The 22458-nt window shown below is 39.5% G+C and overlaps 2 protein-coding genes across 3 annotated transcripts; one reads left to right on the forward strand and one right to left on the reverse strand.

Annotated features, from left to right (window-relative positions):
• Positions 1 to 1482: 1482 nt before the first annotated feature.
• LOC149588854 (uncharacterized) lies at positions 1483 to 17709 on the forward strand. 2 transcript variants are annotated; one of them, XM_089862234.1, is made up of 6 exons: positions 1483 to 1685; positions 4135 to 4202; positions 4641 to 4765; positions 8278 to 9137; positions 13377 to 14739; positions 17507 to 17709. In XM_089862234.1, exons 4-6 carry the CDS (start codon positions 8307 to 8309, stop codon positions 17554 to 17556), a joined length of 2244 nt encoding a protein of 747 aa, XP_089718360.1. In that variant the 5' UTR covers positions 1483 to 1685; positions 4135 to 4202; positions 4641 to 4765; positions 8278 to 8306; the 3' UTR covers positions 17557 to 17709. The 2 variants fall into 2 exon arrangements, with proteins under 2 accessions (XP_089718360.1, XP_089718359.1); XM_089862233.1 differs by lacking the exon at positions 4135 to 4202.
• A 158-nt stretch (positions 17710 to 17867) lies between these two features.
• Positions 17868 to 21376, reverse strand: LOC149588855 (uncharacterized). Its single transcript, XM_089862251.1, has 2 exons — positions 18328 to 21376; positions 17868 to 18248 (listed from the first exon to the last, which is right to left on the reverse strand). The coding sequence occupies exon 1, from the start codon at positions 21274 to 21276 to the stop codon at positions 20599 to 20601; it is 678 nt and encodes a 225-aa protein (XP_089718377.1). The 5' UTR covers positions 21277 to 21376; the 3' UTR covers positions 17868 to 18248; positions 18328 to 20598.
• Between the last annotated feature and the right edge of the window lie 1082 nt (positions 21377 to 22458).

Genomic DNA, 22458 nt, shown 5'->3' on the forward strand with positions numbered 1-22458 from the left:
TCTTAAAAACGAGGACTACAGCGCGGGGCCGGAAATAAGCACAGGACACTGTGACATTGTCCAATAAAATTTTAAAATGTCCCATAATTTTTTTAAAAACTAAGGGGGTCACTGGACATTTTGACCAATAAATTTTCCGACGTAGCTTGAATATGAAGATGCGACACTATTTATGCACACGCAAGTGGACAATGTCCAATAAATTTTCCAGTCAAATAGGGGGTCACTGCCTGGACACATGTCCTATAAATTTTTTTTCTTATTTCCGACCCTGCTACAGCGCCATTGGTTTAGTGGCGTCTGCTAAATCGAACCGCTTGCCCACTGTGGTGTGGAGAATTAACATTACAATACCCAAAATCGGCTAAGTTGGCTCGATTAAAAAAATCCATTAACCCTCCCTGGTCAGGGCCGGAAATAAGCGCAGGACACTGGACATTGTCCAATAAAATTTTAAATTGTCCCGTAATTTGACCAATAAATTTTCCGAAGATTTGATAGCTTGACAATGGCGACATAGATAATAATTAATATTATCTATGATGGCGAAGCGACACTATTTTTGCACACTCCAGTGGACAATGTCCTATAAATTTTCCAGTCAAACAGGGGAGTCACTGGACACATGTCCTATAAGAAATATTTCTTATTTCCGGCCCTGTCCCTGGTTACATGTAAATTTTCTCTAAAATAAATTGCTTTATATCAGGCGATATTCCCGTTTATATAAACCTGGTTTACGAGGGAAGTGAATACATTTCATCTTTTCGTAATGCGCTTTTTGGATGACATTTGTTCGTAGCCTACGTTATGATTAACGTAGGCTCCGATTTGTTAAGACATTTTAAATAGGCTTAGTACACATTCAGGGATGCCAGATTGAAACCTTCAACCCGCCAAAATGAAATTGGAAACAAGCCCAAAAAACCGCCAATCTATATTTCGAAAAGAAGCCCAAAAACTGACTAAGATCTAAACAATCCAGCCCAAAAACAAGCCAAAAATTTATCGTGAAAATTTGGAATTTATTTTTCTTTTAGAAATTTCAATGCATATTACATTCTGACACCATTTTTAAAACACAAAACAAAATGAAACCATTTTATTTAACCATAAATTGACGAATTATAAGCTACACAAATGGTTTGACAGTACCATTTGTCAGTTTTTTGGGCATTTTAATGATCTTCGCCTATTGGCGGTATTTTAAGTACAGAAAGCCAAAGAAAAACCCCGACAAGCCCAATTTCCAGCCAACAGCCAACCCGTTTATTTCCAGCCAATATTTTTTAGAAGAAGCCCAATTGGCGGCTTTCCAGCCCAATATGGCATCCCTGTACACATTTGATAAAAATGTGTTTCAAGAAGGAATGTTTCTCTAGGAAAAATATTCATTTGCCAATACATAATAGTGTGAGCCGCTAGAGTCTGAGCGCAGCATCGAGTGGGCTATGCGTTAGCAGACGATGTATCATGTATGTGGACGGAATTGCGGCATTATTCCTCCTAAACAGCTGAATCAATCTGAACTGAACTATAGTCTCTTTGGAATGGACGAGAAATTCTATGGTGAAATTGGGAACTTTATCAGAACTGTTTGCTTCTATTTCCGGATGGACGGCTGTGGTTGTTCCGGACATTAGGACTCGGAGTTTTGTCAAAATTTTTTGGATATTTTTTAAAAGGTAAATTATACTGTTACTAATATATTTAAAACTGTAAAAATATGTTCAGAAGTTAATGAGCGATAGTTAGAAATAGAAAGAAGGAAAATCATAAGGCCCTTATCCTTATGGAGTACTAGAGTTGTAGAGTAGGCTGTCCAAATTTCAAGCAGGGTCGATGACGTTGAATGGTTGATATTGTATTGAATATTCTGAACATGTCATTCTTATGACGTCACGAAATTGTACGTACGAAGGTAGCAACCCTGTCGTAGTCTTTTCCTACATGCATGGGTGGAGAACTTAGGGTTTACAATCCTTAAAAATACGCTAATTAGTTTGTGTTGATAGCTAGTATAGTGCGCCGCTTTAAATGGAAAATGAAATGTTAAGGCAACCATTTTTTAATTAATTTAATTTGATAATAAAAATAACATCATTAATATTAACATAAGTTTATAAGATATGTTTTTCAAGTTTGTCACTGGTAACTTAGAAACTGGAGCTTGTGATGTGGGTGAAACGTCATAGATTCAGGGTAAAGCGACGCCTGGTGAGGCGCTGTCAAAGGCTTAGTAATGATTGCAGACTAAAGGTGGAATTCATAAACGTCGGACGCAAGGCAATTTAGTACAGGCAAAGGCAGGACGTCGTGCGCAAAAGGCGGAAGTTTGCGCACGACGCCCTGCCTTTGCCTGTACTAAATTGCCTTGCGTCCGACGTTTATGAATTCCACCTTAAATAGGGAGATGTACTGCAAAATTAACAGAGTGTAGTCAATTCTCGCTTGTCCTACTCGAACTAGCTCGAGCTGTTAGTCTCTAAGCATTACCAAGTATCGATAATGTCACACTTAAATTAATTCAAAGTTGATGTTCTTAGCAGCGTGGGAAATAAGGCGGTGGCACAGGGCAAATGACCAGTTTAAAAATTGCCTGGACCAGTTTAAAAATTAAATCAGAGGGACCACTAAGAAAATTCAGGGGTTTCCAGAGTCAGACATTTTAATTATCCACTTCTTCAATTTAGCAGACGACGCGCCCTGGTCAGTGGTCATGGACCAGTTTATTTATTCTAGGCCAGCGGCGTCGCTGGCCCAATGTACAGTTTAAAAAAAAAATCCTTATTTCCCACCCTGGTTCTTAGCGTAATCATGGAGCAAACCAGGAGAGTCAACTCCGGTAGTTTCCGTAAACGTCCGGTAGAGGCATGACAGAAGCGTTGCTTGCAGTTAGTTAGTGCTTCTAGCGGCCTCTAGTTTTCCTACGGACCATAATTAGATGCACGGGGGGCAAGGGACTAGTTTCCCCAATGTTAATATCCCCCCTTTTTTCCGTACGAAAAAAAGGGGGCGCCACGGTCGCGTTTCGAAAATCAGTTACTATAGGCCAAAGCTAGTGTCAACTATCCTGGTTTCATCCATGGCGTGATGCTACTCTTTTATGAGCGAAGCATATAGTTTTATGTTGTAAGCCTATAACTTATTAGTGACGTGAACTTTCAGGATGTTTATTTCTGAAACTGCCCCTTGCTGCAATTTGTTAGTGGTGTCAGAAGTGAGATGAGACTAGAAGTGAAGGGCTCTAGCATTGATAGTAGATCCTGCAGGGTTCGTACACGACCTGGAAATCCTGGAAAACCTGGAAAAGTCAGGGAAATTGAAAATGGGCCTAAAAGGTCAGGGAAAAGTCAGGGAAATTTAAAATGGACCTAAAAAGTCAGGGAAATGTCAGGGAAAAATATATTGGAGGGAAATTTATAGTTTGGATAACAGTATAAGGGTGACCAAAAAATGTGTTGTCTGAGATATGACCAGAGCCCCAAATTCGCGGAGCTCGCTTCGCTCGCTCCGGTTATTTATTCACTTAAAGTTAAATTTAAACGAATTAATTGGCTTATTTTTATAACAATAACTTGTGCAAAAATGATTCGAGTGAATTTAGATTGCTTTTCATATATGTTCGCCATGTACGTTATTGCAAATGGTCAGGGAAATTTGTGGAATTTAGTCAGGGAAAACCTGGAAAAGTCAGGGAATTTCAATCCAAAAATTTTGTACGAACCCTGTCCTGGCACTAGTGAACAAATTTGAGGATTTTATACCGCTTCCCACGCGCCTACGCTAGAGAGAAAAAAATTGGTCGAGTTCCAAAAAAATTTCCTACCCCCCTTCCCCTCAACCTAAAGCCGCAGAACACGGACGCGGGTGCTTGAATCTAGTTCGGCCATCTACCACCGCGAGCGTCTCACCTTTTGGAGGGGAAATTCTGAAACCGCCACTAGAGGGCCAACCGCTCTTGTGTTATCAAGAATATTCACCTTCGCCGAGTGAAGAATTTGGTTAGCTCAGTACTTCTGGTCTCATCTCACTTCTGGTGGTGTTTGTAATGAAAATGCGTGCTTTGATAAACTCAATCAATAATTTTCATGTTATTATATCAAGCTACAGTAAATAAAAAATGGATTTCAGGCCATTCCATTCTCCGTGGTGTTACCTCATGCTAAACGCTAATTTTACTCATACGTAGAGCTGTTGGGGTCAGTGGACGACTTAAAGCAAGTAGTCCACTAAGCCTTGCGAATCCGTGTAATTAACGTAACGTCACGTATTCAACTAGGAACAGAGCGCCATCTGATAACGTTTCTTAAACTATGCTTTCGGACTTATGTAATGGGCGCCTTCTTTCGGATTATTTACGAACTAAAAGCGGTAACGATACGGTTTCGCATGACTAAGTGGACTACTTGCTTAAGACATATGGAATAATATAAATGAATATATACATAGTTTACAGGCATGGAGGATTCCTACCATTAACACAAGGAGACCAAGCGACTTAGAGTGTAAAATCGTCTGCTATTTTACACTCTAAGTTGCCTCGTCTCCTATTGCAAATGGTATGAATCCTCCTTGCGTGTAAACTATGTATTACTCGAGTAATGGTACCCAGTGAAAAATTATTTCAAACTTTTCAGGAGTTGCACTTCCGCGAATAAGCTGAGGAGGGATATATTGGCTTGATTTGAATGTAAGGAAAAAAACATATCCCTATGTTTGGCCGACATATGGGACTACAGCCCTGGTAGCAGAGACAATCCAGGTTTGTTTGTTTGTTGTTCCATGGATAGAGGATGCGCCTGAGGAAATTTGCTTTCGGGCTACAGGATAGGCAACCCCCTATCTCCGACAGCAGCTTATTCAATATATATGCTCTGTTCCAGCTTCGTTTGTCAGCACGCATAAAGCTAGGTCTCTATGTAACGTAGCTTTGTGCGTGCTGACAAGAGACAAAAAACTTCAGGATCTTCAGGATTTAAAATATCAGCGAGGTTTTTTAGCTCGAGTGCACGGACCTCTAGGCCACCGCCTCCTGTATTAAATCCAAGCATGTGCACGGTGAAATTTTTAGGGGGACTTTATGTTGTATAGGAATGCCATTTTATCCCAATAGGTGGCGGGATTTATCCGAGATTCGAAATAATGGTTGTGTTCGCACAATACATTTTCTTGACTAAAGTGATATAAGTATTTGATTATATTTTTCATATCATGAATTGAAATAATCCAAGATTAAATTAAGTACATAGTAGGGGAAAATCTTGAAATTGAATCGGAAAAATTGGAATTTGAGATGCAAATTAAGGGAGGAAATAGGATTTAAATATTAAAATCCTATGAATTTAGTGTTCGTACGGGGACCCCGACCCCGACCCCGGTACCTAACATGTAAAATGTAGTCGGGGGTTTTTTTCGGGGTTAGATTTTGGTTAGGTTATTTTTAGCAAATTATTTTTTGTCCTGCGCCAAAAACAATTATCTCATTCGTCTCAAGTAAGTGCTCCGCTTCTCCTTTATGAAAAAAAGGGCAAGGGGGTAACTAACAACAAACAAAATACAGTAAAAACAGTCACCAAAATTCCAAAGTTCACCATCCTCCCTCTAGTGGATCGGCGAATTTGTATATTAATAAAGCTTCTTTCCAAGACACCCAGAAATTTAACGATTTTTTTTATCATTTTTCCAAAATTTTTCAGCATGCGTTGTCTTACCCCGACCCCAACCCCGACTTGTTTTTTTTTTTCGGGGATAACCTGCCCCCGACCCCGATTAAATTTTTACCCGGTACGAACACTATATGAATTACATTAAAATGATTAGGGAAATTAGAGGATTATTGATTAGTAGATTTTAGGATAAACAATTGAATGATATTATATACTGCGCTGAACCACAGCCCACTCGATCACGCAAGTTTCACGCGCTATAGAAGCCCGTTCAAAGAATTCAAAACCCATGTATTTTCGAGAATCGAGAGGGTGTAGTGGAAAAGCTAGTAAAATCATGAACGAGTCTCGATTTTTGAGACAAAAAGCACTGAAATGTTAGGGGGAATTGTCGAGTTGATGAACAAACTTTTATGGGAAAGTGAAAAATCTAAGCTCTAGCTTCCTGATTTTTTTACTATTTGTAGATTAAAGTACACTAAAAATTTAGAAAATATTTTGACAGGATTAGGACTGATAGTTATTTTTCTAAAAATTATCAAACTTTCAGTTTGTGGTTTTTTCAACTCTGGATGACTTCTAGCCATTTTAAAACGCGCTGGGCAAATGTTTCAAATAAATAAGTTTTCCCCCAATACTTGTAGTACTTGGTTTCACATATTTGCCAATTAGTTTTAACGACTAGTTAATTGTAATAATAAATAAAATATAAGCCCTTAAATACAGTATTTTCATGAAGAACATTATCGGCGGGATTGTTTGGGCCTAGTGTTTATTTTTTAACTGAAAAACTATTCACTCTTGAAACTTGAAAATTTGTAGGACTTTAGAAAACGTTACTACGCACCTCTCCTTAAAATTTCACGACATTTGATCCACAAAAAGCGAAATTACGCCCATTTTACTCCAAAAAACGGCATTTTTCCCATAGACATAATGCTAATTCTTAGACTCGTTTGACCAAGGAGTACTAATCGGTCATATTTTTGACTTTTGGCTGTTTGAAGGGGCTTCTATAGCGTGTGCAACGTGCGTGATCGAGTGGGCTGTGGCTGAACTAATTGTGTAAAATATCACCCTTGAATTTGAAGACTGTAGTTTAACACCGGTGGTTTAACTTTAAAGGGAATATATTCCCTCATCAAGCGAAGAAAATTAAACAAAGTAAACTAAAATTTGAAATGGAAAACTTAATATACGTGTAGTAGGCTGTAGGCAATTTCACACGTATTTGAAACTAAGGCCTAGAGGTCCGTGCACTCGAGCTAAAAAACTCGCGGATATTTTAATCCCTGAAGATCCTGAAGTTTTTGGTCTCTTGTCAGCACGCGCAAGGCTAGATTACATAGAGACCTAGCATTGCGCGTGCTGACAACCGATGTTGTAACAGAGTATATAGAATAAGCTGTCGTCCTAGATAGGGAGTTGCCGATCCTATAGCGTGAAAACAAATTTCCTCACGCGCATTCTTTATCCATGGTTGTTCCATGGAGGAAGGATACGAGCTATGGGCTCTATAGGAGAGACCAACTAATAGGTGCGCGCGAGAAGCCAAAACGGGACACTGTGGCGCCGCCAGACGGCGAGTAAAGTAACTAAAGTTTTAAAAAAAATTCAAAACCATAACGGGAATAACAAATCGAATCATGTGGTTAATGAATGATTGCAGTGCTCCTAACTGCAAAAATAATAAAGGAAATGCTAGAAATTTGTCTTTTTTCCGATTTCCCAAAAATACCTGTTTTTTGCACGTTATTGCGCAATAATATTTTTTAAACTTTAGTTACTTTACACGCCGTCTGGCGGCGCCACCGTGTCCTTTTTTGGCTTCGCGCGCGCGCCTATTAGTTGGCCTCTCCTATAGAGCCCATAGCTAGTATCAGGAGTTCATAATAACCCCCTTCGGGGGGGAAGTATGAAACTGGCCATAGAGCTAATGGTAAAAATCGCGAACAACAAGATTCTGTCGTTGCGCATAGAAAGGATTAGCCTGTTTATGGACATACAACCTTACAGTATATCGTAGTGGTATCTATGCTCCTTGGTTTTCGTTCCAAAACTTCCGTTGGCTGGGATCTCCGTCGAAAAAAAAAATGGCGATATGGTGGACGTAGAAACACGTTGCAATTCTTATATTAAAGATACTGGGAATAAATTTGTCTAAACCGTTTTAATTTAACCACGGAATTCTCACTCACACATATCACAACAAAACATTGACGATCGTTTAAATGTTTTGTAGAAAACTGGAAACCCCGACTAAAAGCCAACTTCTTAGCCAAGGCTTAATTTACACCGTTCCGACAGAAGCAGACGTGAGCCATTTACGCTCCCAAAATCACAAGATAAAAATAGTGCTAAACCGGATGTGTGTAAGTTAATGCGCGTGGGCGCTAAAAAATGGGGTAACTATTTCTTTGGGAGTTAAGCGGTGTGTGAATCCGCTGAGCTTTACGGCGAAACTTTGTTGTTACGGGCTTTTTAACCAGTTTCGTACTTCGGGTTATTATGAACTCCTGCTAGTATCCTTCCTCCATGGTTGTTCCATTCAGTTTTAATTAAAGTATACGTTTCTTAATGAAAATTAATATCTTTTTAATTGACGTAGATTGTAATTGAAAAAAACCTAAATCAAAAATGGATACATTTTTTAATACGCAAGTATCTAATGTTGCTGAGCCAACAGTAGATTCCGTTAACGAAGATGAAGACATTGTTGAAGAAACTGGCAATCCATTCGCGGAACTGAACTTGGCTAGTATTTACGGTGAAAGCTCGTTAGGTCTACAGCAGACAAATATTACAGCCGAAAATATTCGACCTCCTGAACTAATTGACGAAGACGAATTATCCGATGAATCATGGGCTAAAAAGATACAACCGAAACTGGAGCTAGAGGAACGAACTAACACTTGCTCAGAATGTGGAGCCAAATTTAAAAACCGCTCGAGTTTAAGAAGGCACAAAGAAACTCATAGCGAGATAAAACCATTCAAGTGCGTTAAATGCGAATTTTCGACGACTACGAGACAATATTTAAATAGGCATATAAAGTTTCGTCATAAGAATGATAAATCGCAGCAAAGTTCCTCCATTAACTTACCATCGGCCGCGTTGTCGAGTAATTTTTTGGAAACACCCAAGTTTGACTATTCGTTGAACAAGGCTATCCCATCTACGAATAGTCTAACTCAAGCGTCGGCTAGTAAAAGCGGCGGACAATACCGTTGCCATCAGTGTTCTTACAGTACGGACAAACATTACTTTCTTCGAAAACACAGTTATTCCCATCAGGGCTTCCAAGTTTTTGGATGTGACATTTGCGATTTTGTCACAACCAAAAATAGGTATTTGGTCAACCATATGAAAAAACACGCTGAAGGAAGTAATGCCAGCGTTGGATCATCTCACAGTAACGATTCCATAGATATGAACCTGCCTAATGAATTCCCGACTAACGAAGTTAAGGTACGTTGAAGGCCCTTTTCTTCAGTCTGTGTTCGTACAGATTACAGAATCTGGAAACCCTGGATAGTCAGGGATTTTGAAAATGAGGGAAAAGTCAGGGATTTAAACAGGGTTCATACAAACCGGGAAAACCTGGAAAAATCAGGGAAAAAAATAGTTGACAAAAACATCAGGGAAAATTCAGGGAAATTACGAATTTTTAGTAAAATTCAGGGAAAGCAGGGAAATTTGCGTCAAACAGGGGCCGAGTAATTAAGCAAAATGTTCGTGAACATACCCTCCATAGGATTAACATTACACTATACTTTGGAGGCTCATAACTCTGGTAATATTGGAGATACGGGGATGTCCTTTTAGTATGTTATAGTCCAATTTATCCCCCATCCAACCATACTATGAACTTGGGCTTTCGTTAAACAGGGGCCGAGTAATTAAGCAAAATGTTCGTGAACATTCCCTCCATAGGATTAACATTACACTATACTTTGGAGGCTCGTAACTCTGGTTATATTAGGGATACGGAGATGTCATTTGATTATGTTATAGTCCAATTTGTCCCCCATCCACCCATACTAAAAGCTTGGGGCTACGACAAACAGGGCTCTCTAGTTTGGCTAACCAACTCACTCGTTTAGCTAACCCACCCTCTCACTCGTTTAGCTAACCCACCCTCTCACTCGTTTAGCTAACCCACCCTCTCACTCGTTTAGCTAACCCACTTATGATTTTTAACAGTAGACTTTGGAGGCTCGTAACTCTAGTTCTACTAGAGATACGGGGATGTCCTTTGAGTATGTTATAGTCCAATTTGCCCCCCATCCAACCATACTAAAAACGTAGGACTACGACAAACAGTGGCCGAGTAATTAAGCAAAATGTTCAAAAACATACCCTCCATAGGAATAGCATTACACCCAACTTTGGAGGCTCATAACTCTGGTTATATTAGAGATACGGGGATGCCCTTTGAGTATGTTATAGTCCAATTTGTCCCCCATCCAACCATACTAAAAACTTAGGGCTACGACAAACAGGGGCGGAGTAATTAAGCAAAACATAAACAAACAACCCCCTTCATAGGAATAGCGTTACACTAAACTTTGGAGGCTCGTAACTCTGGAAAATTCAGGGAAGTATGTGGGGGAAAAACCTGGAAATCTCAGGGAAATTTGTTTTTCAAAAGTTGTATGAACCCTGTTTAAAGTTATTTACTAAAAAGTCTTGGGGGTTTTTTTTTGCTAAATATTGGCCAGGTGTGATGAAATGAACACCTTAAAATGGGCAGGGAAATTGGCAAAATTAAAATTTCGTCAGGGATAAGATGGAAAAGTCAGGGATTTTCAATATAAAAATTTCGTCCGAACCCTGTCAGTGCAAAGAGAATATACCAAGAGGAGCGGAAGCTCTAGCATTTTTTGGTAGCCCTGAGTTTTAGTGTTCTAGATCCGGTGAGTCACGTGATCGCGAAATTCGCGTCGTCTATTCCATAGTCTGCTAACGTAGGGTTAGCTTCCCAATATCAGACAACGATGTCGTTAACACTATGGGATGGTTTAAAAAATGTTGAAGGTAAGTTAATAATACAAAAGTATTACAATTTAAAAAAGTACTTTTCTCTCGAATACTAGCGCATTTGAGCGCATTAATCAACTGTTCTGTAGCTTCTGTTAACACTAAGACTCGGCTATAAAATTGTCGATATGCAGACGGCATATTCTAACCAATGAGAGGTGTAGCGAATAAGCCAATCACGAGAAACCGAATGTAGTTCCCTAAAACTCAAAGCCACCAATTTTAAAAGCCTTGGCAAAGGCTAAAGCTTCCGCTCCTCTTGGTATATTCTCTTTGGTCAGTGCAATATCCCCCCTTTAAAGATGTTTCAACTTATTTTAAAAATTCTGCGTCGGACTTTTGGCATTAGTATTTGGTGTGTTATTATAGAAAGAAATCTGCCATCAAATTGAGAAATTTTTGTGGGTTTGGTTGAGGAAAACTGATATCGGATTTTTCATCATGATTCCAAAGGGAAATACATCGAGGATCCCATTTACACCAGGAGGCCAGGCTACTTGGTATTGCATTTTGTCCGCCAAGTAGCTTGGCCTCCTGGTGTAAATGCTGTATCAATCCTCCTAGTCTGAAAATGATCGAGATAGTGTCTTCCCCCTTTAACAAGAAATCTCGAGCCTTGCCGTGAAATAGTTTCTCCTCTTGAGTATTTAAAGGCACTGCGAAGTAGACATCGGCGGGTGGGTAAAAATATTGAAATACGTCACAGGCACCACGTGATACAAAGACTCTTCATGGAGTGGGACTTAACATCTAGTCCTTTTTATTCGCCAGATTGTAACGACAATTCCCTGGAGTGGTAATTTTTGAAATAAAACGAACCAAACTTCTTTGAACCACGCCTCTCCGCAGTCACGTGCCTCTGACGTATTTCAAATAATTTTTACACACCCTCTTTACAGCCCCTTTAAGTAAATGTCGGCTCCTGTTGCGCCCCTAACATGCTACCGACCAATTTTTTCTTGCCGAAGGCGGGAACCAATCAGATTTGTTAAACGAGAGGCGGAGCTAAAAGTAGCCTCTGCTAAGCTTATCGGGACAGTATACGCCACCCCTCGACTATTTTAAGCATCTAGTGGCATTTGTTTAAACTAAACAGCAGCAGCAGCAGAGACTTGCATTAATGTGTGTTCAAATGTTGAAGGAAAAGTTCAGGAAACACAAACATTATACCTTAGAAGAACGTTTTTTTTTTTTTTTTTTCAAATATAAAAGGAAAAATATTAAAAATAAAATTATCTCTTTTTAACTAGTTTATTAATTGCTTGGACTAGTTTTTTAATTCAAGAAGTGGGGGTTACTGGTCCTCAGGACCAGTTTATTAATTGCAAATCTATAGGAGAACAAAGGCTGGGACCAGTTCGGAGACCAGTTTATTATTTCGGGAACTAGGGGGGTCACTGGTCCCAAGGACTAGTTTAAAAAATATCCTTATTTCCCACCCTGATTGGCGGATGGCGCAGTAGTCCTTGATTATTTTTATGAATAATTAAAGGCTAATTATTTTGTAATAAGAGATCATTTATTTGTTTTTAATATTTTGTATTTAGAAAAAGGCCATGATTTTAAGGTATAATCGAGAAGTTATATCTAGTTTATTAGGGAGAAGGTATAAGATGCCTAAGTATTCGCGCGTCTTAGTCCCAGTCCCCCCTTTCAAAATACAAGGGGGGACGTAAAAGGAGGCCGGGCTATTTCGCCTCTCCGCAGTCGGAAAATACGTAATTTTCGTCATTAGCGTCGCGTTGACGTGAGTTTTCAAGAACCATGAGATGCTGGTTGTAATTTAGAGGCGTGGATTAACTCCGGACCTACGTTTGGACTGGAAATGTGGCTAATTTATACCTTCTCCCTAATAAACTAGATATCACTTCTTGGTATAATGTTATGTTTTTCGACCTTTTCCTTTAATCTAGAAAAAGTGGCACCGTTTCTTTTTTAGCCACATCGTATGATGTACATCTACGATGAGGCTCTTAGTTCGACTTGCCCTGTTGTTGTTGTTGTTGTTGTAGTAGTTGTAGGGGTGTCACAGTCCTGCCTTTGACAGTATCAAATTTTTCGTTTGTCATTTTTGAACGTCGAGAGAAAATATCTTTCTTTTTAGTTAACGTTACAGTTCACCGGTGGAGTTTTAAACTTATTACAGGGAAGAAATAATTGTTTTAACTCTCCTTCCTCCACGGAGAATCGAACCGCGGACCTTTCGCTTGCCAGCCCAGTACTATACAGCCTCGCCTAACAGCGCTTGTTAAGAAACGGTGTCGAATAAAGCGCTATACTCGGAGAGAGAGAGGTTTGTCACAGGCACGGTCCCCTTCTCTATCTCTTCAACTAGGAGTCATGATCTTATCCGAGGCCAGGAGATATAACTTCGCGGTTGGAGAGGCAGAAGCATATTAAATAAATTTTTACCGACCGGGCACAAGTTTTTATCACTGTTTAGGGTAGGGCATCGAGGGGCTATTCACTCTCATTTTATGCACGGTAAATCATTTAAGCATTGTAAAAGAGAGCGTTATTCACTCATTAGGTTAAGGTATAGAGGGGTTATCCACTCATTAGGGTAGGTATAGAGGGGCTATTCACTCGTACGATGTGGCTACTATTACGAGCCCTTGGGTCGTCTTGTTATTTCAAAGAGTGATAGTTTTGTTTTACGTTCTACAGGTCTCAGCGCCTACTTCTTTCTTGGAAGCGTTCGAATCAGCTGATCAAAATACCGCTAACAGATCGGAGTCGAAATGGTTAGTCAGTGTTGACCCCGATGGTAAAAAAATCTACAAATGCCGCGATTGTAACTACATTTCACCACGGACCAACAATTTGAGGCAACACGAACGTATTCATAACGGCGAAAGATTCCAATGCGAACACTGCAACTTTTCAACCTTCTATAAACATAATTTGACCGTTCACGTAGCCACTCATTTCATGAAGTACAAGTTTAAATGCGATCATTGTCCAAAATCATTTGGCCGTAGACAGCAACTCGATAAACACATTTCCGTCAATCACTCCCAATTCGAGTTTTACTGCAGTAAATGTAAAGTTGCCTTTCGTTTCGAAAATGACTATGTTTTTCATCTTCGTATTCATACTAGGAAATGTGTCATCAAGATAAAGAAATTGACCAAGGACGAAATCATCAAATATGGCGCTATTTACGATCCCAATATGGAAAAATCCAAAAACTTGATAGGTACCATCGTTAGTAATGACAATGGCCTATTATTAAAGAACTACAGACCATACGTTCCGAAACTCTTTACCCCAATACCGAAAAATATAAAAAATATCGTTACCGCTAATGTCAAGAAACTAACTTCCTCTCAACCCTCGTTAAAAATGTCAAAGACTACTACTAGCGTTTCGAAACTTAAAAACGCGCTTTCAAAATCGTTAAACAATGTAACTGTTAAGCCTTTGCCCAGTTATTCAAGATTAGAAACCGCAGCTAGGTCTAGCGTTATAAATGAGGTTTTGGAACTTTCTAAACTTCAAAATGCACTCTTAAAACCAACAAGCAGCGTAACCATAAACCCTGTACCGAGTTTTCCAACGTTACAAACCGCGACGCGAACAATTGTCAATAATGTTACGGCTGTATCGAAACTTCAAAACGCGCTGTCAAATCCGATTAACAGTGTAACTATTAAGCCTTTGCCAATTATTTCAGTCGCGTCGAATACTGTAAGAAATGTTCAAAGTGTTTCGCAACTTCAAACTGCAATCTCAAAATCGTCACAAACTGTTACGTCAAATGTTCCTACCGTTAAAAAAGTACAGGAGTCGATCTCAAAACCTACAGAAATCTCAACAACAGAATCCAATGACGACGACCTTTGCCTAGATTTAGTTGTGGAGGAGGAAGAAGTTTCGCAAGAGCCTGAAGTAATTGAGGAAATTGAGCTCTCGGATGGCGATGATAATACGGAGGCTGTACCACCAATGGTGGTAAACTCGGAACCGATAAAAATCTCATTACCTATTAGTGGAGGATTACCAATACCGACAATCTCTGGGGTTCCTGGTAATTTCCTCTTTTTGTTTTATCTTTTTAAAACGAAGGTGTTCGGTGTTCCATGGATCTTTAAGTCAAGTGTTTACTGTGTTTCAAATGGTAGCCAAATTTACTAGAATATCATAAACTCAATGGCTACGATACAACGCGAAATTTTTAGTACCACCAAATGTGGATGAGAAGGAAAGTATGACAATGGCCATAGAGCCTGCGTTAAAAAACGCGGACATCAAAGTTTCGCCAATAACTATTTAGTTTTCTAGTGACTGATGGACTTGCAATCTAGCGACTGAAAGTAGTTCAGACATTTATGCTCCTTGGTTTAACCATAGCCCACTCGATCACGCGCATCACGACGCAAGCTGCTCGCGCTATAGCTAAATTACCGAGATTTGTTTTTAACGTATCTAGTTTTATGTTCTCTTCTATTGCTTCGATAACCTTACTTAAATCCATATTATACCTTCAAATACCTTTTAAAACATTACCAGCTACTCTGTCCTGACTACAAACACAAATCGAGGAAGTTCTAGCATACACAATAGCAGACGACGGTAACAGCGTAACCGCGAACTAACACAAGACCTATTTTAAGGGAGTGAACAGGCTCAGTATAGCTACGCCAATAAAACGGTCAACTACGGCAAAACTCTGATGACTCGCGACTTTTGGCCATTTTCATACTTTTCCTCTCATCCACTTTTGGTACCACCGAGCTTGGTCGCGTAGCGACGAGTCACGACTTTTTAGGCCTAAGATTAGAAATTATTTGGTTGCTTGCATTTTACGTTTGTCATTGTCTATATGAGTCAGAAACGACTGCTGCACCATCTTAGTTTAATAATTTCTCCTATCCTATGTACAGGATTTAAAAGAGGGCTTTGCCATAACCTGTCGGTAAGCGGGGTGTGCCTTTTGTTAGCAAAGAGAGTATAGGGGAGGAGTGGAAGCTCCCCCGCTCCACAAGGCTAAATTACAATGTTGCCCCTAAAATAAACTATTGGTACGAGGGAGTTTCCGGCTCAGTCGCGCCACCTACGATACCATTTAATGTCTGAAACGGAAATGCCTCGGTACTGCTCATTGAAGATGCGCGGTAGAAAAGAGCATCAAGCTTTTCCCCTCTTTCCACTCCTCCCCTATACTCTCTTTGTTGTTAGTGACTGATATTCCCTGGCGGTGGTACCGTGGTAGCGCTTCATAGCCATGACAGAACAACTTACAAAAGCGGGCGGTAACCCCTAAGTCCTGCACAGCGTGGGAAATAAGGCGGTGGCACAGGACAAATGACCAGTTTAAAAATTGCCTGAACCAGTTTAAAAATTAAATCGGAGGGGGGTCAGTGGTCCACGGGACCACTAAGAAAATTCAAAAGTAACCAGAGTTCGGACATTATCTCAACTATTTTAATTATCCACTTCTTTAGTTTAGCAAACGACGCGCTCTGGTCAATGGTCATGGACCAGTTTATTTATCCCAGGCTAGGGGGGGTCACTGGCCCAATGTCCAGTTTTAAAAAAAATCCTTATTTCCCACCCTGGTCCTGCATACCGAAACAGAATAGATATGTGGCCTACTGTTTTCCAGGTCGGGTAGTGTTACAGGTAGAGATGAGATCATAGCGTAGATAATATGATCACAGTAGGTGATGCTTTCTCTTGTTAGAAATACGCCACTACTCTTGTTTAAAGATGCACGAGCATATGCAGTTTGATAGGTTTACGTGTAGTTGTAAATTAATGTGTTAAATGGGCTGTAAAGAAGTCGAAAGACCGGTGCATTTTTTAAGTCCCGCCCCCCCCCCCAAATCATTGTGGTCAGCAGCTGATGTAAAACGCCTCAAAGAGGAATTATTTCGTGATTATCTCTCTTGTTATTGGTTGTGAACCACCTCGCTTCAGCCTTTACCAAGTCCACACACTCGGGACCTGCGTAAATTTTGCTAGAACCGTCGACCCTAGCAATAGCACAGGCGCCGCTGTGATTGGCCGAATTGTATCGCCTGCCATAAAAGTCTGAATAAGACAAAAGTAGGAAAATACCTTAACACTATTTTCTTGGAATGAAGGAAAGACTTAAGTTTTGTTTACTCCCGGGGAGGTTGTGACATCAATAACGACTTTAAAAAAATAAAAAATGCAACGGTTCGCCAACTACCTTACAGACCCTTTAAGCTATTATTATTATCAAAAGTGGATGAGAGGAAAAGTATGAAAATGGCCAAAAGTCGTGAGTCATCAGAGTTTCGCCGTAGTTGACCGTTTTATTGGCGTAGCTATACTGGGCCCGTTCACTCCCTTAAAATAGGTCTTGTGTTAATTCGCGGTTACCGTCGTCTGCTATTGTGTATGCTAGAACTTCCTCGATTTGTGTTTGTAGTCAGGACAGAGTAGCTGGTAATGTTTTAAAAGGTATTTGAAGGTATAATATGGATTTAAGTAAGGTTATCGAAGCAATAGAAGAGCACATAAAACTAGATACGTTTAAAACAAATCTCGGTAATTTAGCTATAGCGCGAGCAGCTTGCATCGTCATGTGCGTGATCGAGTGGGCTATGGTTAAACCAAGGAGCATAAATGTCTGAACTACTTTCAGTCGCGAGTTTGCAAGTCCATCAGTCAATAGTAAACTAAATAGTTATTGGCGAAACTTTGATGTCCGCGTTTTTTAACACAGGCTCTATGGCCAATGTCATACTTTCCCGCTCATCCACATTTGTTATTACTACGATTTGTTTCATATCTATACATTAAATATTGAAAATTGTTTCTTGCAGGTCACCTGCCTTGGGTCAACAGTAATCCTCAAGCTTGGTATTACATGTAAATTTAACAAGAAAGATTTTGAAATGAGTTTAAATTTTAGTTTGTAGTAAAATATTCACGTAATGATCGAAGATTAATTTTTCATGTTAATGATGTAATCATGATAATTTATTTTCAGCTTTAAGTAAAAGTAAATACTTGGTTATGTGTAGTATGTGTAATGATTTACTTATTCCATGAAATATGTAGTGATTAACTTAAGTTTATAATTTAGTAGTAAAACACTAGTGTTTAGTGTTTTACTACTACTAAATATAAACAGTTTTATATGATACGTAAAATAATTATGACAAATAAATAATTCTGACAAGATTATATTTGCTGAAGTGTTTTATTTTGGGAAGAACGGATATATCTGAAATAGAACAAATTGTACGTTTGACTCAAATGGATTTTTATCGTCCAAATCTTTTCCATATTCATCATAGTAATGTTTAGAATTTGGGTAACTGTCACAATAAGTAAAACCAGAAGGGAATAAGAGAGAAGGGAGACATTAGAGCCTGCTATGGTAACGGGAGTCCGACCAACCTCAAGAGAACCGCGAAAACTTTGCGCAAGTACACAGCTTTTAACCAATTTACTGCAAATATAATTCTTTAAGTTCTCCGCGGTATCGGCCCATTTGTCTGCTAGATTTTCATTCTCCAAAGGCTTAGGGCTGTCGATCTTTCGTTCTTGTGTAATTATAACCTCAAGTATGTATTTTATTAAAACTAATTTTTATTTTTTAATATTAATTCAGAATAATTAGTTTTAATCTATTTATTACCTTCAAATTATCTGATTATGGTATGTTCTCAATTCCCGTGCATCTAAATTAATTGCACAGCTTGATTTCGTTTATCAACATGAAATTCGGCCATTTTTATCTCCTTCAATGTAAAGTTGTAAACAAAACTACTTTTTATTCGTCAACCGAGACGTCACCTTCTTACGTGACGTCACAGCTAAGACAGAAGTTTGATAGCCAATCAGTGAAGGGTAGTTGATTTGAGGTTGGTAAGACTGTTGTTACGAGTGTAGAGCATTATGGAGATATAAAGTGTGTCCCTTCTCTCTTATTCCCTTCTGGTAAAACTATCGCCTTCAGTAGCGTTTGAAGTGTAAGGTATATTTTTCGGCAACAGTTTTATCCATTAGTTTTCCTCCTCACACTCGCAGTCTGTTTTTCTAAAATTTTCAGGTTCTCGCGAGTTCTACGCAAGGCTAGTAATACTACTAGACGAGTCCATTTTTTCCCCTATGCGAGTCTTCTCTCTTTTTAACTAGTCTTTTTGTTGGGAAAGCGTATTTCTTCTTCGCGCCAGGACCGGGTCAATTAAAGCAAGCTACACGATCGTAAGTAAATAAGTGACTATTTTTAATTTAGACTCATAAGACTCGGCAAAAAATATGGACTCCAGGGCTCCCACCAGGTCCCTAAACTCCCTTTTTTCCTGCAAGGTCCTTAACCTACCCTAAAATTGGTATTCGGTCCTTAAATCACCCTACTTTCATAAACCTCAGAAAAAGTATTTATTTAGTAGTCAGGCAAGGAGAGATAACAATAATTAACTGTTGACGCGGTACTTAGATTCCTATTAATTCTTTGGAATTATGTTACTTTACAGTCTTATCCCTGGTTATACACCCCTGATTCACTGCGAATTTGACTTTGATTGTACAGTTTTTGTACACAATCGTGACGGGGGAGGGGATAACCAATGAGATAGATAGAGTTACAATTCAAATCGGTTTACCGCGAAACACATTGTTTTTACCAAGCACGTTTAACAAAACATGACAGAGCCATCTGTGAGCCTCTAGCGGAACTAATTACAACTTTTACTCGCTTATTTGCAATCAGAAACATCGTTATGATTTTTATTTCATCTATTTATTAGATTAAAAAGGACTGGAGTTTTTATTATTTAACTCGCGTATTTAATTTAACACGATTAAAAAACTATCTTGACAGCTTGTTACGCAGATTATAGCAGCAGACGGTAATAAAAAGTTCTTCAAGTGATTAATAGGTGGCGCCACCCGTATTTGATAAAGATTCGTGCTCGACAAAAAGTGTATCGCGAAACGTCGATCTCGAGCTTTCACGTTGTGACTCTAGGTTTTAATATATATATATTCTATCTCATTGGGGATAACCAGAGAGAGAGAGAGAGAGAGAGGGAAACTTTCGTACCAGTCTGGGAATGTTGCCTACTCTGGGAAATAAGAATAAACTAGTCCTTGAGACCAGTGGCCTGCTAGTGTCCGAAATAAAAACTGGACTCCGGACTTGTCCTAGCCTTTGTCCTCCTATAGATTTGCAATTAATTAACTGGTCCCGAGGACCAGTAACCCCCACTTCTTGAATTAAAAAACTAGTCCAAGCAATTAATAACCTGGTTTTGGACCAGAGGAAGTGTGCTATTTCCCAGACTGGTCCTTGGGAGCAATGACCCCCCTAGTGTCCGAAATAAACTGGACTCCAGACTGGTCCCAGTCTTTGTTCTCCTGTAGATTTGCAGTTAATAAACTGGTCCCAAGGACCAGTAACCTCATGCACTTCTAGAAATAAAAAACTAGTCCAAGCAATTAGTAAACTGGTCCCTAGGACCAGAGGAAATGTGCTATTTTCACAAAATAAAGGTACCATTTTGTTTTTCAGCGGTCCCTTTTTGGTTCCTACTTTTAAAATTCAGGTCCCTATTTTACCCAATTTTTATCGTGAAAAGTCCCTTTTTCCCCCTATTTATTTTTGAGATTTCGGTGGGAGCCCTGGGACTCGCAGTGGACTCTATTAACAATTTTTGACTTTTTGGAGAACTCGCGAGTACTGGAAAATTGGACTCGAGGACTCGCGAGTACTGGAAAATTGGACTCGAGGACTCGCGAGTACTGGAAAATTGGACTCGAGGACTCGCGAGTACTGGAATATTGACTCGAGGACTCTGCAAGTCCAGTTTTCCACGTCTCGCACTTGGACTCCCACACCGCTAGTCCTAACATATTTAAATGCAAACGTTGACAACGTAATCTTTCAGCAGCTTGTTCTCTCTCGTTACATTTGGTTTTGTCGCCGCCGTTTTCGACTTAAGTTGTCATGCAGCAGTTCCATATTAAAATAACTAGGGTCACTGCGCCGTTTCTCCCTACGTATTCTTCGAGTCATGTTGTCACGCAGCTTTTCCATTTCACGATAATTAGGGTTATTTCGCCGTCTTTCTCTTCGACGTTCAGCGTCACGCTGTCCCTTTGACTTACGAGCGTGTATCTGATTAGCATCTTGACCTTGCGAATTAACGTCAGGCAAACTATTGGACGTGTCACTTCTCAAAGTGCAATTGCTTTCATTAGTCTCTTTATCTTGTAAGGTAACATTCGGCAATTGACTCGAAGTATCACTTCTCCAAGTGAAATTTGATTGAGTTGTATCTTGGTTTTCTAATTTAACGTCAGGCAAACTAAATGAGGCTGACGTGTCACTTCTCCAAGTGCAATTCGACTGACTACCATCTCGATCTTCTATTTTAACCTCAGGCAAACTGTTCGACGCGTCATTGGCATTTTTCGAAGTGCAAATTTGCTGGTTCGTCGTATTCATTGCTACAAACTTCATCAAAGCCTTTTTCTTAGCGGCGTATAGTAACCGACTTCGTTCATTCTCTTTCTTTCGAAATTCTGGATTCATTCTCAGCCGCCTCATTCTATGGGTTGAGGAATCTTTTTCAACTGACATTTTAGTTAGACTTCAGTTATTTTTCTCGGTTGACACATTTGATTGGCATTCACTAAATTACCGCCAATATGATATGGAATCTGCCGAATTTCCACTATGCGTCGTCTGCTAGAAAACACTCTTTGGCTAGATTGACTTGGCTTTCGACTAATAGCGAATTCCACTTACTGCTCTCGGAGCGCTCCCATGGAGCAATAAATATAGGAGACCCTGATTTAGCATAAACAGTCTTTAACGAAGCCGAGAACTACTTCTCCCATTTATATAGCTCCATGGGAGCGCTCCGCGAGCAGTCAGTGGAAATCGCTATTAGGCGGTAAAATAGAGTATTAATTCGGCAAATCAAAAGACTAGGCGGTAAAATCCAAAAAGCCATGATTAAAGCTAAATAACGACTTCATTTGAATATAATATACTATGTACTCCATCCTCGTCTAACGCAACAATTTTCGGCAGATTCCAAGTTGGCGGTAATTTAGTGAATTCCCTTAAGGGCAATTGTTGTCGCTTTCTTATTTAAGTTTAATAAGTCCCCTTTTAGGGAGTGACTGACTATTGCCACACACAGTGTGTGGGAATAGAGTGCTGTCAGTTGTGACGCCAGATCCAAGGTTAAACGTCACGAGTCTGCCTTTAGCAATGGGCGGCCATGACAGTTACCGTTTTTTCTTTATGGGAAAACAGCATGGGTGATGTCACACCGGCGCTTCTGACAGCACTCTATAGCCTCTGCACTTAGCTTATTTTTTTGCTCCGTTTATTGTCGAGCTAGGGCTGGGGCCAGCCATACAGCTCCAAAAGGGAAGGTACAGAAATAGTGGTAGAATAGCAATATACAATAATAATATTTTTTAAGGTACAGAAATAGTGGTGGAATAACAAATATACAATAATAATTAATTTTTTTTAACAATAGGAACTTTAGTACTAGGATTAATAATTTCATGAGGGATATCACTGTTATAATGAGGTCAGAGGTCAGAATTGGGTTAGCCAATGGGGAGCTATGACGTGGTAAAGGACTTTGATCTCACGAGGTAACCTCATATGGCATAACGGGATAGGGCAGTCAGTCATGAGCTAGCTAGCATGCTGTACAGTCGAGTCCAGAATAAAGTATCTTTTAAACTTAAACTATAGTATTTAATGTCAAGTTATTAACACAACTTAACATGGTGATAG

Source organism: Phalangium opilio, unplaced genomic scaffold (assembly GCF_054372755.1).
Source record: "Phalangium opilio isolate 3A_F unplaced genomic scaffold, DU_Popi_V2 ptg000537l_1, whole genome shotgun sequence".
In the NCBI taxonomy this organism is placed as follows: Eukaryota; Metazoa; Arthropoda; class Arachnida; order Opiliones; family Phalangiidae; genus Phalangium; species Phalangium opilio.

What these genes read in the sequence shown, in the direction of transcription:
- LOC149588854 (XM_089862234.1), top strand. Translation starts at nt 8,307, where the DNA reads ATGGATACATTTTTTAATACGCAAGTATCTAATGTTGCTGAGCCAACA. An exon ending in TCCCGACTAACGAAGTTAAG is followed by an intron (nt 9,138 to 13,376) that starts GTACGTTGAAGG and finishes TACGTTCTACAG; the next exon opens with GTCTCAGCGCCTACTTCTTT. An exon ending in GACAATCTCTGGGGTTCCTG is followed by an intron (nt 14,740 to 17,506) that starts GTAATTTCCTCT and finishes TGTTTCTTGCAG; the next exon opens with GTCACCTGCCTTGGGTCAAC.
- LOC149588855 (XM_089862251.1), bottom strand. Translation starts at nt 21,276, where the DNA reads ATGTCAGTTGAAAAAGATTCCTCAACCCATAGAATGAGGCGGCTGAGA.